We start from the raw sequence: 14,878 nt of genomic DNA, 5'->3' as shown, positions 1-14,878 counted from the left end.
CAGAATCAGAAAGACTTGGAGCGGTGTCCTGTTGTAACATGGTGGGATACTTGACAGGGACACAGCGACATCACGTGCTGCGCTGCAGGCTATGGACTCCGTGTCCCAGCTGTACACAGCACTACGTTCCGGTTTTGGGTAGCATTTAACACTGTATTTGGGAGGAAAATACTGTTTTTGCCCCTTTGTTGACCCTTCACTTGCTCTTGTTAAGGCTTCACTCGAACATCAAGAGGGCAAAATCCTCCGCATCCAACTTGAGCTGAACCAGGTGAAGTCAGAAGTGGACAGGAAGATTGCAGAGAAAGATGAGGAAATTGAACAGCTGAAGAGAAACCACATCAGAGTGGTGGAGTCCATGCAGAGCACCCTGGACGCTGAGATCAGGAGCAGAAACGAAGCCCTGAGGCTAAAGAAGAAGATGGAGGGAGATCTGAATGAAATGGAGATCCAGCTGAGTCATGCCAACCGCTTGGCTGCAGAGGCGCAGAAGAATCTGCGAAACACACAAGGAGTGCTCAAGGTACATTAAGCCAAACATGCCTGGTCCATAGCTCTGCTGATCTTCTGAGTGTGTCCAGGGCTGTCCACACCCCATTGTCATTGCTCTCACTCCTTTCACAGGACACCCAGATACACCTGGATGATGCTCTCCGAAGCCAAGAAGATCTGAAGGAACAGGTGGCCATGGTGGAGCGCAGAGCTAACCTGATGCAGGCTGAAATTGAGGAGCTGAGGGCAGCTCTGGAACAGACAGAGCGGGCCAGGAAGGTGGCTGAACAGGAGCTTCTGGATGCAAGTGAACGAGTGCAGCTCCTGCACACCCAGGTCAGGCCCTAGTGTGAAAAGAAACCTACCAACACCAGAGCAGGAGACTGCTACATAGATACTAAAGAGCACATGCTGGGTGACGCTTAGCAGAGGCTTGTTTCTGAAATGACATTTATCCTATTGTCTATAGGATGGACCTTGACTAAGTGTAAAGCATGAAGCTGCAAAGCCATCCTTGATTTTCCTCCTGTTGCTCTGCTGAAAGGGGCATAGGGATGACAAGGTTATAAGTACAGTAGTATGGGGTTGGGGGTTTGGCAAGTGTCTCCAAGGCTCTGGCAGTGCTTACTGGCCTCTCTCTCACAGTTTCCATCATTTGATACTTTTCAGTCATTTCTGCCGTCCCAAGGGGCACAGGGAATGTTTCTAAGCAGTGAATATTTTGTTTTGGAATGGACCAGATTACAGCAATTGCACACGAGTAGTCCCCCATTGGAGGGGGACATAATGTTTCTGAGAGCCCTTCAGATATTCACAGCACATCACTGACCAGTTGTCCATGTCCTGTAGTGATGATTTGGAAGCGAATTCTAATCTAGCAGAATATTAATTGTAATCTGTGCACAAAATACAAATATTGAGCCAGGCCCTACAGCCAATAGTTTGGGGCTAACAGGAAATACATTGTCTCTGTTGTTATGAAACAGAACACCAGCCTGATCAACACAAAGAAGAAGCTGGAAACAGATATTTCCCAACTCCAGAGTGAAATGGAGGAGACCATTCAGGAAGCACGTAATGCAGAAGAGAAGGCCAAGAAGGCCATCACTGATGTGAGTTTACGGCTCCTTTCTTTGGAGAACATGATCCCCTTTTCACCTGAAATGGCTGGTTTTCTAGACTAGTTTCCTTTGTTTGTGCACTAGGCAGCCATGATGGCAGAGGAGCTGAAGAAGGAGCAGGACACCAGCGCCCACCTGGAGAGGATGAAGAAGAACCTGGACCAGACAGTGAAGGACCTGCAGCACCGCCTGGACGAAGCAGAGCAACTGGCACTGAAGGGTGGCAAGAAGCAAATCCAGAAACTGGAGGCCAGAGTGCGTGTTTCCCATAGTTGTGCATGTCAGAGCATTTTCTACATGCAGTCCCAGTAAAACACAAAGATGTTTTTCTCATTTCAGGTGCGTGAACTGGAGGGTGAGGTGGATAATGAGCAGAAACGCAGCACTGATGCAATTAAGGGTGTTCGCAAGTATGAGAGAAGAGTAAAGGAACTGACCTACCAGGTAAGGAGGGAGACCCACTGGGCTTTTACGTCCTTCTCTAGGGAACACAAATTGTTGGCATGTGGATCTGGAAGTGAGATTTTTATTTTATATGGTTGGGAAATGAACTAATCACTGCCCTACTATATTAACTGTTTTTAGTCTGAGGAAGACCGGAAGAATATTCTCAGACTCCAGGATCTGGTAGACAAGCTACAACTGAAAGTGAAAGCTTACAAGAGACAAGCTGAAGAGTCTGTAAGTATCATTTGGAGGAGCAATGATCGTTATTTGCCAGTGAGTTGGGAATTGTACTGACTAGTTGGCTGTAAGAAATTATGAAGCTGTATTTGTTCAGCACAACAAAGTTTAAGGATCAGCAGAGTCTTGAAAATTCACACTTATATCTGAGGAGCAAATTTCTGATAAAGTAAGAAAAAAAACAATGCAATGTCATAAAAGAATAATATATGTAAGTATATTTGACAAGCACAGTTTGTCAATGTTTAGGTTGGTAGTACATTATATACATGATTTAATAAATGGTAAGAAATCTGAGTAATACAAGAATTCTACAGCATTTTGCAGTTAAATCTTTGCTGATTTTGTATATGCCAGCTAAGCACCACTGCCTAAATCACTAATCACTAATTCAAACAGCTGAAAACAGGATGTTCTAGGTAGATACGTTTTTTCATCTGTCCTCAAAAGAGATTTCATCTAATTGAAAATTTATTTTTGCTATTCATAAACTTTTCAAAATCTTTTCAACCTTGGAAAAGTTACTGAATGGAAAGTTACAGAATGCCTTGTGCCACTTTTCCAAAGTTGAGAACAGTTTGAAAAGTTACCAAATGCCAAAAGGAAAAAGTAAACAAAGAAAAACACAATGTCATTAATTGTATTACATTCAATTTGCCGAAGAGAAAAGGGGGAAGAACACAAATGGAAATGTTTTGAAAATTCAAAATTTTGAAATGTGCAGTGAAAATGTTCAGTGTTTGAAAGATACCTGTGAAATAATTTGTTTAAAAAAAAAATAAGTAATTTTTACTGAAATGTTTGGAATGAAAAAAATTCTGTCAACTCTACTTTGTCTAGCTCTACTAGAACTCAATAACAGTTGTAGAAAAAGTCAGCCAAATTTAGCATGTGCTTAGTCTGCCATGAGGCAGATTCTTCTTTCTGGTTTTGGGCGGGGGGGAAGATTAAAATTAGGTGATAAGCATCTGAAAGTGCACACCAGAGTCATCTGGCAACAGCTAAAGCTGTTAGTGTGGCCTGATCAAGCCTAGCATCTTTGTGTTGCCTGTGCTGGCCCAGTGTACAGATAAGGATGTCTAGTTTCTGCTGAAGGGACAACTGCAAGAGAGAAATTGTGAAATGTCTCAACTTCTCCAAATCTCTCCCTTCCTCTCAGGGACAGCAGGACAAGAAGGTTGAACAGAATGGGGACATCCCATGGTTTAAACTCTGATCATTTTTTCTACATGTCACAATTTTCTGCCAATCCTCAGCTTTCATTATAAACAGAATCCAATTTCATTGTCCTCTGTAAGGATCCATCCTTCTAAGAAAGAATGTTCCATTGCTGTCCTGGCAACACAGAGAGCTGCTTGCAGGACAGGGAGGGCCTGAGAGGAAAGCTGCCTAGTTGAGAGTGAAGGCAAGACAGAGGACGCTGCCTGATCTGAGTCTATGCTGCTTGACTAGGAGAGGGAAGAGCTTCCTCTGGGAGTATGTGATTCAATACCAGGCCAATGCTCAAACCACTGAGCTATCTCTCCCCTGCTCCAAACATCTCTGGAATTAATATCAAGTCTCCACTTAACTTCAGTGGTCTTTGGATCAGGCTTTTAGAATGGAAGTTCCTACTTCTCTTTTGAAACCGCTCCTCGTTTTCTGATTCTGTTCAGGGCAAGCTGGCTCCTTGAATATCCCATAATGATTCTGAGTACCCAGACTGCCAATCAAAGGATCACTTTCATGAACTGCAGTTGTGTGCCCATGAAACGTGGCATGTCTGACCATGTAGCTCAGTAGTAGATTAATAGTGCTAATTCTACATCTTGCTCACTAGAATGCATGTCAGCAAGGTTGTGCCTCCTAGAGCTCAGCTACAGGATAGGTGAGATGAGCTGGTGTTTGAAGCTGCTATGCAATGAAAGCTAGGTTGTTCATGGTCCAGTCCTGAATTGTAAGCATATGAAATGCAGGCCTAAAACTCACAAGCTAGAAGAGTTAGTACTTCTCTTCTGGATTTTGTCACTGCCCAGTCCCCTGGTCATGTTTTTCCCCCTCATAAAGTAGACTTTCTATAACAGCAGCAGGTGCAGCATCTTTCTACATTTACAAATAATTTCTCCTAATTTTTAACAAACTTTCTAACTGAGAAAGCAGTGAGCAGGAGAGGGTGTGTTCTTAGTTTCCAGATAAGAAATGGCAAGAGGGTGACAGAGTCTGGGCCTTCTCCGGATCATGCCCTCGAGAAGGGTGTCGGTGAGAGGAAAAAGCACAGACCCGTCTAGTGGCCAGAGCAACAGTTAGACTTAGTGGTAAGACTGCTCACTTCCAGCCAGGAATTGGAACCCAAGGTCACAGCTGCAGTTAGAGTCCAGATGCTGGAGCCAAGGGCCATGACCAAAGTCAGCGATCAGAAATTGCAGCCCAGGGTAGAACTGGCTTACATGGGGTGAGGTAAGGCAGAAACAAGACTGGAGTCAAGGCAAGACCAGGATGGGAACAAAGCAGGAGCAGGCACTACCACAGCCATGTGCATGTGCGTTGAGCAGTTGTTGAATTGCTGCTGAGTTCAAGAGCCAATGAGCTGAATCTTCCAGCCAATCAGGCAACCTACTATAGGTCAGCTGTGCTTGTTACAGATTGTCGAGATACTGATTCTGCTTCAAACCCTGCTTCTTGGTAGGGTCTGCTGCAAGCCCTGATTCCTGACCAGACTTTGAGGGTACCTTCTAGGGAGCTGGGGGCTGGTTTCTCAAGGTACTACTGAAAACTCTTGCAATCGCAGGTTGCAGATGTTCTCTCCTGGTTCCCATGACCACTTCTCTAGCCTGTAGCCTTCCCAGGCCATCAGGTACTGGAGTCTTCCTCTAATTTGCAAGAGTGAAGATTTAGTGGACCAAGTATTCTGCCTGTCCATGGATTTTTATGGATGGCAGTAGGGGTCTGAGTGGTTTGTGTATGAGTTCTTGATGTAGGGCTTTAAAAGAATTGTGAAAGATGGGAAGTATCTTCAAGGACCTGGGCAGCTATAACCTGAAAGGTATTGGATTTATGCATTGTATAACCTTGAAGGGGCTTGGGTACGGATTGTGTAGTTTGGCAGATGGGCAGTTAAATTTAGGGTTCTGGGCAGAGAATTGCATCTTGTCCCAGATGACCAGACTGGGAGTAGCACTTATTGTCTTAGTCATTGTGATATTTAGTGGCAGATTGGAAATGTTCCTGAGTTCCTGGTGTACATGAGAGTTTTAATACATAGCAGCTGGTCCTGAGGAACTCAAAAGCAAGTTGGGTGGAGCAGGGATGAAATCTATGTTTTGCACAGAATGAGCTATCTTGGGAGTTGATTGCATTGTCTTATGTAAATTTGATATATCACAGTAGGGAAAGCCAGTCATTCTGGTGATAATTCAAAAACAGTGAAGATATTGCTCCAAGATTTGACTGTCCCTCTCTGTTTGCCCATTAGCCTGTGGGTGATAGGCAGATGAGGTGAAGGATTCAATACCAAGAACTCTAAGAAATTCCCAGGAGAGCTGGGAGAGGAACTGGGGATGCTGGTCCAATATAGTGCCCTTTGGGTAACTAGTGGTAATAGAGAATGTATTTTCCAGGAACAACAAGGCCATCTTGCCTGTGGAGAAACCATATGAAACAACATCACGTGTGCAGTTTTGTTAGGCTGATGATAACCAGGATTCCTGAGTGTCTCCAAGTACAGGAAATCTGCAGTGAAATCCGTTGATACAATACAACAAGGCTGCAGAGGAAAAGGCAGCAGCTGACAGAGCTCTAGGGACTTTAGTTGTAGGTTCTTGGTCCGAGAGCAGAGGTTGCAGGACCTTAGAGTCTTTGATGCCAGCTTATAGGCCTTTGTACCAGAGGCTGCTCAAGACAAGATTCCAGCATTTGAAATGGCCAAAACGATCCACTAGTGGTGATTCATGGCATACTTTTAATACATGACATCTGTGTTCTTCCTCCAGAACACACAACCCTTGCACAGATGAGAATACGATTGACTAGATGATCTTTAATGTCATTACTGAGGCCAAGTGAGAAATGATTGTGCTGTTGTTCATGTTCCACTTGTCTACAACCAAATGTCAGGACTTTGCTGCACACATAACTGCCTGGCATCCTTGCCATAATATCTGAAGGCAGCATAGTCCTTAAGCTCAGGACAACAATCAGCACCAGAGCTTTAACAATGTCCTCAAATTGTCACAGAAGTTGGATTGATTTTCCAGAAGCAGAGGCACCCAAGCCCCACCAAGTTGACTGATAATCAACCTGATTAGGCTTTGTAAGGAGAGTACAAGTGTGGGTGAAGCAGAAATGGGAGCTGACGCAGATTTAGAAATACACAAAACTGGCTGCAACTGCCATTGACTTTGTCACGCAGGAGGGAGAGGGGGCTTGGTCTCTGGGGCTTTGTGGGGGTCAGACCTGAAGACAGCACAGCTTGAGCTTGCAAGGTAAGATTCTGAACCTAAAGGATGTCAACCTGTTCCTGCAAGTTGCAGGGCTCCTTCTGGCTCAGTCAGAGCACTGTTGAGTTTTGGGGAGTTCATGCATTCTGTATCAGCTCTAGTTCTCATATTGTTTTGTGTGGGGCTGCTGAAAATGTCAGTGATGGAGGCATGGGCAGTTGTCCTTAGTGCTCAGTGCAAGAATCAGGTCTACTAGTTAGAACAGCTTTTAATAGTCAGGAATTGGAGCCCAGGGTTTGAGCCAAAGTCTGTGGTTAGAAGTCAGATGTAGAAGTCAGTACCAGGTAACCAGGAGTGAGGCTGGGCAGGAGCAAAGGTGGGAAAGAACAAGAGATATGGCTGAATGCGCTGAGCAACTGTTGGACTCCTGCTGCTGGACTTAAGAATGGATCTGCTGATCCTTCCAACCAGTCAGGGTGTTAGCCAATTTGGAAGCCTGTATTAGATCAGCCACATTCATTACAGTTGCCAGGAGACTGGCTCTAGTGCAGTTACTGCATCCAGAGTGGATCTCCTGCAGGCCATGATTCCTGACAAAGGGGACTTTGATTTTCACAACTCTCTCCATCTTCAGGAGGAACTATCCAACGTCAACCTCACCAAGTTCCGCAAGATCCAGCACGAGCTGGAAGAGGCTGAGGAGCGGGCTGACATCGCAGAGTCCCAGGTTAACAAGCTGCGGGTGAAGAGCCGTGAGATTCACAGGAAGATTGAAGAGTGAGGATGTTACCATGCTGCAAAGTGACTGAAGAAATGCACAAAATGTGAAGCGCTCTGTCACTTTGTTGTATTTATTGTCTATTCTGTCCTCACTGTCTAGGAAATAAAGATTGTAGAGACCTTTGCATACAAAAAACTAGTGGCTTTTGTTTTTTACAGATTCTTTATTCTTATTAATATTTTGTGTGTTGTAACTTTAACTCGTCCCTGACATGCATCCATTAAAATACAGTATTTATCTGATCAGCTGGCATTTCACCATTATAAATTATTACATTATTTGGTGAGAGGAAAAAGAGTGTTCACTGTGATGAGAGAGTGCATGCTCAAGAGTAAGAAATTCCAAAAATTAATGTTGGAAGTTCAGTGTATATTTCTATTCTATTCTATGCTACCATTCACATTGTCATGGTTTCTGAGCACCTCCCAGTCATGTATTATGTGATAGGATTAACTCTTGTTACAAGTAGTTTGTTCTTTTTCTCAGTCTCTCTCCAGGAAGAACAGTCTGTGCAGAGGAGTGTTTACTTTTGGTTGAGCTAGTGAACTGGAGAGCTTGGTGAGGGAGTTTGCCAGATAAAGGAGGAGAGACTGCATGACCAGTGGGGCATGTGCAGTCCTAGGGATGGGAGTTCTTTGACCACCACCCCTAAGAGAAAAAGACAAGTGGTGGTGGTGGTTAGGGACTCCCTCCTAAGAGGGACGGCGTCATCCATCTGCTGCCTGGACCTAGAATCCTGGAAAGTTTGCTGCTTGCCTGGAGCTAGAATTCAGGATATTACAGAGTCACTGCCAAAAATTCTTAGACTATTACCCCTTCCTACCTCTTCATGTAGGAACCAATGATACAGCCGAGAACAACTTTGATGAGATCATGGCAGATTATGTAACCCTCGGGAAAAAGATCAAGGAATACGGAGCACAGGTGTTCTTCTCGTCTGTCCTCCCTGTGGAAGGAAGGGGTCTGTGTAGGGATCATCGAATCACAGAGGTAAATGCGTGGTTGTGTAGGTGGTGTAGCAGCGGAGGATTTGGGTTCTTTGACCATGGGATTCTGCTTTGTGAACAGGGATTGCTGAGAAGACACGGGATCCACCTCACTAATAGAAGAAAGAGCATCTTTGCGGGCAGGCTTACAAACCTAGTGAGGAGGGCTTTAAACTAGGTTTGTCGGGGGAAGGTGACACACCTGGCGGTAAGTGGGGAAGGAGGAGGGAACAATCAAGTGGGTTTCCTGGGTGAAGAGGAGAAAGTGGGCCAATTGGCCCCTTCTCTAAGATGATTGTACACTAATGCCAGAAGCCTGGGGAACAAACAGGAAGAATTAGAGGCCCTGGCACAGTCACACAAGTATGAGGTGGCTGGAATAACGGAGACTTGGTGGGATGATTCGCATAACTGGAGCGCGGTCATGGAAGGTTATAAATTGTTTAGGAAGGGCAGACGGGAGAGAAGGAGGAGGAGCTGCGCTCTGTGAGGGAGTAGTATGAAAATCCAGTTGAGTGTCTTTGGGTTAAGCTTAGAGGTGGAAGTAACAGAGGTGATGTTGTAGTTGGTGTCTGTTATAGACGACCAGATCAGGGAGAGGAGATAGATGACGATTTCTTCCGGCAGCTAAGTGAAGCTTCCAAATCACAGGCCCTGGTTCTCATGGGAGACTCTAATCATCTGGACATTTGTTGGGAGACCAACACACAGCACACAGACAATCCAGGAAATTTTTGGAGAATGTTGGGGATAACTTCTTGGTACAAGTGCTGAAGGAACCGATCAGGGGCCATGCGCAACTTGACCTGCTGCTCACTAACAGGGAAGAACTAGTAGAAGAAACAGAAGTGGGAGGGAACCTGGGCTGCAGCGACCATGAGATCGTAGATTTCAGGATCCGGACAAAAGTAAGAAAGGTGAGCAGTAATATACAGACCCTTGATTTCAGAAGAGCAGACTTTGACTCCCTGAGAGACCAGATGAGCAGGATCCCTTGGGAAATGAAGATGAAGGGGAAAAGAGTTGTATTTTAAAGAAGTCTTACTGAAGGCACAGGAACAAACAATCCTGCTGCGTAGTAAGAAAAGCAAACGTGGTAGGCAACCAGCTCGGCTTAACAGGGAAATCCTTAGTCAGCTTAAATTCAAGAAGGATGCACACAAGAAATGGAAACGTGGACAGTTGACTAAGGAGGAGTATAAACATATGGCTGGAGAATGCCAGGCAGTAATCGGGAAAGCGAAAGCACAATTGGAACTGCAGCTGGCAAGGGATGTGAAGAGTAACAAGAAGGGTTTCTACAGGCATGTGAACAATAAACAGGTTATCAGAGAAGGAGTGGGGCCATTACTGGATGAGGAAAGTAGCCTAGTGACAGATGATGCAGGAAAAGCTGAATACTCAACGCTTTTTTTGCTTCAGTCTTCATGGACAAAGTCAACTTCCCCATGACAGTCCTAGACGATGCAGTATGGGAAGGTGGAGGGCAGCCAGCTGTGGGGAAGGAACAAGTTCTGAGCTATCTAGAAAAACTAGATGTGCACAAGTCCATGGGTCTGGATTTAATGCATCCCAGGGTACTAAGGGAATGGGCAGAGGTCATTGCTGAACCTTTGGCCATTATCCTTGAAGACTCCTTGGAGATCGGGGGAGATACCGGATGACTGGAAGAAGGCAAACGTAGTGCCCATCTTTAAAAAAGGAAAGAAGGACAATCCAGGGAACTATAGACCCGTCCTCCTTTCCTCAATTCCTGGGAAAATAAAGGAGGGAATCCTCAAGGAATCAGTTTTGGAGCACTTGGAAGAGGGGAAAGTGATCAAAAGTAGCCAACATGGATTCACCAGGGGCAAGTCCTGCCTGACCAATTTGATTAGCTTCTATGATGAGGTGACAAGCTCTGTGGACATGGGGAAGTCAGTGGATGTGATATACCTTGACTTCAGCAAGGCTTTTGATATGGTCTCCCACAACATTCTTGTCCATAAGTTAAGGAAATATGGATTGGATCCTTGGACTATAAGATGGATAGAAAGCTGGCTTGATGGTCAGGCCCAATGGGTCGTGATCAATGGCTCAATATCTGGATGGCGGTCTGTTTCAAGTGGAGTGCCGCAAGGCTCGGTTCTGGGGCTGGTGCTATCGAACATTTTTATTAATGACCTGGATGAGGGACTGGATTGCACCCTCAGCAAGTTTGCGGACGACACAAAACTAGGGGGAGAGGTAGATTCATTGGAGGGTAGAGAGAGAATCCAGAGGGACCTGGATAAATTGGAGGACTGGGCCAAAAGAAATCTGATGCGGTTCAACAAGGAGAAGTGTAGAGTCCTGCACCTGGGGCAAAAGAATCCCAAGCATTGTTACAGGCTGGGGACTGACTGGCTCAGCAGCAGTACGATGGAAAGGACCTAGGGGTTATGGTGGCTGAAAGGCTGGATATGAGTAAACAGTGTGCCCTTGTAGTCAAGAAGGCTAACGGCATACTAGGGTGCATTAGGAGGAGTATTTCAAGCAGCTCTAGAGAAGTAGTTATTCCTCTTTATTCAGCACTGGTGAGGCCACATCTGGAATATTGTGTCCAGTTTTGGGCCCCCCAATATAAAAAGGATGTGGATTTACTGCAGCAGTTTCAGCGAAGGGCAACAAAAATGATTAAGGGTCTGGAGCACAAGACCTATGAGGATAGGCTGAGGGATATGGGCTTGTTTAGTTTACAGAAGAGAAGACTTAGAGGTGATTTAATAGCAGCCTTCAACTTCCTGAAGGGGAGCTCTAAAAAGGAGGGTGAGAAACTGTTCTCAGTGGTGTCAGATGGCAGAACAAGGAGCAATGGTCTGAAGCTGAAGAGGGAGAGGTGTAGGTTAGATATTAGGAAAAACTACTTCACCAGGTGGGTGGTGAAGCATTGGAATGGGTTGCCTAGAGAGGTGGTGGATTCTCCATCCCTCGAGGTGTTTAAGTCACGGCTGGACAAGGACCTGGCTGGGATGACTTAGTGGGGGTTGATCTTGCTTGAAGCAGGGGGCTGGACTAGATGACCTCCTGAGGTCCCTTCCAGCCCTCTTGTTTTGTGATTCTGTAAGTCTGTTGTCTGCTGTGTGTGTGTGTGTGTGTGTGTGTGTGTGTGGTATGCTTGCTGCTTGACTGAAATATGGTCTATTGGGAGAGCATGTGCTGATCCTAGAGGTCTTAAAGGCAAGGCTAAAAGCTTCTTAATGAGGCTTTAATCTCTAAGCTCTTTAGCACCCATTATCCCTTAACCAGAGGGTGGGGCTGCTCGAGATGAACAGGGCTTTAAAAACCCTACTCCTAAGTGGCCAGAGGAGCTAGGGAGCAGGAGACATTTGCAAGGGGGCTTAGAAGGGGAGTGTGAGTGGTTGAGGGAAAGGGGAATAATACACTTAATGTTGTTACAAGAATACAAGTTTTTTGTCTGTGTCATTTATTGGAATCTCCCTGTCTGTTAGCAAATTGGACAGCCAGCTGGCGGTGGTAGTGGGATGGGACACGTGGGGAAGGGAGGAGTTGAAGGCACAAGTCCATCTGAGACTCTGGGTTTCCTGGAGACTCCTGGAGCTGGGCTCCATCGCTAGGCTTCCCAAGCAGACTTCTAACTCTGTCATTGCTACTGATAGGCAGTGACTTCTTTGTCCCGTGGGAACTCAAAAAGTGGCACTATAGTGTGATATTCCCAGCCATGCAGAGGGTGTCCTGCACATGCACTAGTGGCTGTTGCAAGTCACAGAGCCAGATGCTGGTTTTGGAGAAAACAATCCCAGCAAAATCCCTGCAGCAGGAAAGATGCATACTGGTGGAGGAGGCTGAGAGAGCAACTCCTACTGGTGGGAGTAGCTCCTGCAAGTCAGCAAATCCAAGCTGGGCATCTCGTGTGCAACAGAGGTCACTGAGTGATGGGCGGGTGGCCCGAGAGGAAATGGTTTCATTCACTCTGAGCAGATGTGGCACAGGAGGAGGGCAGAGGACATGTGGGGAGGAGGGGCAGGGAACTGCTATTCAAATTATGGAGCAAATTTGAAGGAAATGTGGGTGTGGGGAAGCCCTGCAGAGCCTGGACATTTGTGTTCATACAGAGTAGTAGTTAAAAGTCACACAAGACCTTCAAACACACCACATGACAGCAGAACCTCCAGGTTTTCTGTCTCATCTGGCAACATGGACTGTAAATATATTTTTGATGTGCATAATTAGCTGATTTTAGTGTGTTTTGAACAATCATCAGTTACTGCTAAAAAGCTGTCCTGGTGCAGGAGGGGATGTGAGCAGTAGCTTCCTCCTTGGCATTTTTGAGTCACTCCCGTGCCTCATGGTAAGGGAAAAGCACAGCTCTTATGACTGAGATGGAAAGATAAGAAAGTCTGAGGCTCAATAGAGAGCAGTGTATCATCAGCCTTGGTGGGTATTAAGGTGCAGTCTTTCTGCTGTTTATGTAAATAAGAGCAAGCATATTCTCCAAATATGTAAATCAATACACCAGGTCATTTGCATGAAATCTCCAGATTTCTGGACCTTCAGCACTAGCAGGCATGGCTGCAGATGGAAGAGGGCAGAGAGCTCCAGGCTGCCAGTGCTGAGCTCTCAGGCCAGGGCTATGGCATAGCTCACAGCAATGTTTCCTCAGTGGTGGCTGACAGGGACGATGGTATCTCCAAACCCCTGACTATCCTGACAGGCCTGGGAGGGGAGGGTAAGGAGTGATGGTTGTGCGTGCAAAGTCCATGATAATTGTAGAGAGACAGCCAAGGCCAAGACTGAAAAGAAAACAACCATCACCACAGGCTGTAAACTGTTTCAGAGAGACAGACATAAAAAACCTAATTGAAAAAGAACCAAACATCATGCCAAGTCCTCAGTGGGAGCCAGCATTCCTATGCGACAGCTGTTCATGACCTTGCTCCTTACAGATCAGACCGTAGAGCTCAAGAGAACACGTGAGATGCCTTAGTGGCATAGTTGGATAGGATGGAGCTGCACCATATGCGGAGAGGTGGGAGTCTTGGGAGAACACAAACAGTGCTTTCATTCTGGGTTTAATTTCAGAAAGACAGAATGGAAAGAGGAGAAAAGACTAGCTGGGTCTGATGAGTTATGTATCATCTTCTGTAGTAGGAAATATGAGCCCTTGGGATTTGATTCTGTTTCATGGGCTGTTTGCAATGCAACTCACTACACAAGCTGACATCTACAATGTGAGGCATAATGCCTGAAATTAAACAAAGTTACAATCAGCCATTGCAGTATCCGTGAGCGGCTTCCAAATGCAGCCAGGCAAAAGGAGTCTACCCAACCGTATTTTTGGCACAAAAGTGCAGCTTCCTTGACACCTAAACATTTTGTGAATTCATGCCAATATTGCTGAATTGTTTTGGTCAAAAGAAAACTGTAAAATCTGGAATGTTTAGGTTTGAAATTTACTAGCAAAACATTTTAATTTTTTTGTTTCAAAATTTTCTTTGATTTTGAGAAAATAAAAAATGTTCAAATTCTACCTAAAATGGTATTACTGTCATCATCATTATTAATTTATCTGGGTGAGACCCTAGGCATGTGTGTGGCTGGCTAGTCCTTCCCACTGCTTTTGATGCCACAGCTATGCTGCAATGGTTAAGGCATTAGCTGAGCTGTAGGTATAGTGCCTTGAGTTGGAATCTGTAACTCCAAATCAAAGTGCAGACATACCATTTGCCATTACAGGGATCAGGGCTATTCCAAATTTATCTCCTTTTGCTTTATTGCAAGCTTCCCAAGACCACAGTTGTCAAAAAGCCATAGTAATGACCACTGAATCTTTACTGAGGTCTGTGACACAAAAATCTGAAGTGTCAAAATGTAAGTCAGTGGCAGAGCCAGAACTAGATGCTGGCAGACCTGAGTGCTCTGCTCTAACTACTAGAGATCACTTCCTCTTTTCAAATTCCGAGTCATAATATTTATAGGAGACTTATTCACATAGCTGGTAAGACAACAAATATTTCTAAATATATCCATGTCTTATATGAATGACAATTATGCTCTGAGTCAAGTTTGCCAAACAATGCTTTGCCAAAAATGTCTTGACCTAAGAAAGAGGAGGAGGCATGCTACATGTGCAGATAAGACCTTATAAAAGTGCCCCTAGGATGAATCTGCCTTGTCCTTGCACAGAAAGCTTTAAGGTAAGTGTATGGGGGGGCTCTGGGCTTGCAGAGAGGAGAAAGTACCCCTGGATTCTACACATTCCATTGCATTCCTGCTGCTACTAGCACTCATTTCCAGGAAGGACTGCCTGTGCCAGCCGGGCTTTTAATCTTCTCAGGGTACCTATCCATTCTCAAGCTATACTTATTTACTGGGGTTTCATGCAGCAGTAAGAAGGGAAATTCTGTTTTTATTTGACAG

General features: G+C 45.2%; 2 protein-coding genes across 3 annotated transcripts in view; both read left to right on the top strand.

The window, feature by feature from the left end:
* LOC142023674 (myosin heavy chain, skeletal muscle, adult-like) overlaps window positions 1-7,647 on the top strand; it is a 30,541-nt gene extending 22,894 nt beyond the window's left edge. Inside the window, exons 34-40 of the mRNA XM_075014874.1 lie at window positions 215-523; window positions 625-828; window positions 1,479-1,604; window positions 1,698-1,868; window positions 1,953-2,057; window positions 2,199-2,294; window positions 7,347-7,647. Of these exons, the coding sequence (XP_074870975.1) occupies window positions 215-523; window positions 625-828; window positions 1,479-1,604; window positions 1,698-1,868; window positions 1,953-2,057; window positions 2,199-2,294; window positions 7,347-7,493 (1,158 nt within the window). The 3' untranslated portion in view covers window positions 7,494-7,647. The remainder of the gene's footprint in view (window positions 1-214; window positions 524-624; window positions 829-1,478; window positions 1,605-1,697; window positions 1,869-1,952; window positions 2,058-2,198; window positions 2,295-7,346) is intronic.
* Window positions 7,648-14,571: 6,924 nt separating this feature from the next.
* LOC142023672 (myosin heavy chain, skeletal muscle, adult) overlaps window positions 14,572-14,878 on the top strand; it is a 35,392-nt gene continuing 35,085 nt past the window's right edge. The window contains exon 1 of one of the 2 annotated variants that reach the window (XM_075014869.1): window positions 14,572-14,655. The gene's annotated coding sequence lies outside the window, so the exon portion shown is untranslated. Of the gene's footprint in view, window positions 14,656-14,777; window positions 14,797-14,878 lie in introns of those variants that run through there. The other variant, XM_075014870.1, reaches the window with a different exon arrangement.

The sequence above is a fragment of the Carettochelys insculpta genome, chromosome 20, assembly GCF_033958435.1.
Source record: "Carettochelys insculpta isolate YL-2023 chromosome 20, ASM3395843v1, whole genome shotgun sequence".
NCBI lineage: Eukaryota > Metazoa > Chordata > Testudines > Carettochelyidae > Carettochelys > Carettochelys insculpta.
The sequence above is the reverse complement of the archived record's forward strand: the minus strand, read 5'-3'. Positions and strand labels throughout refer to the sequence as shown.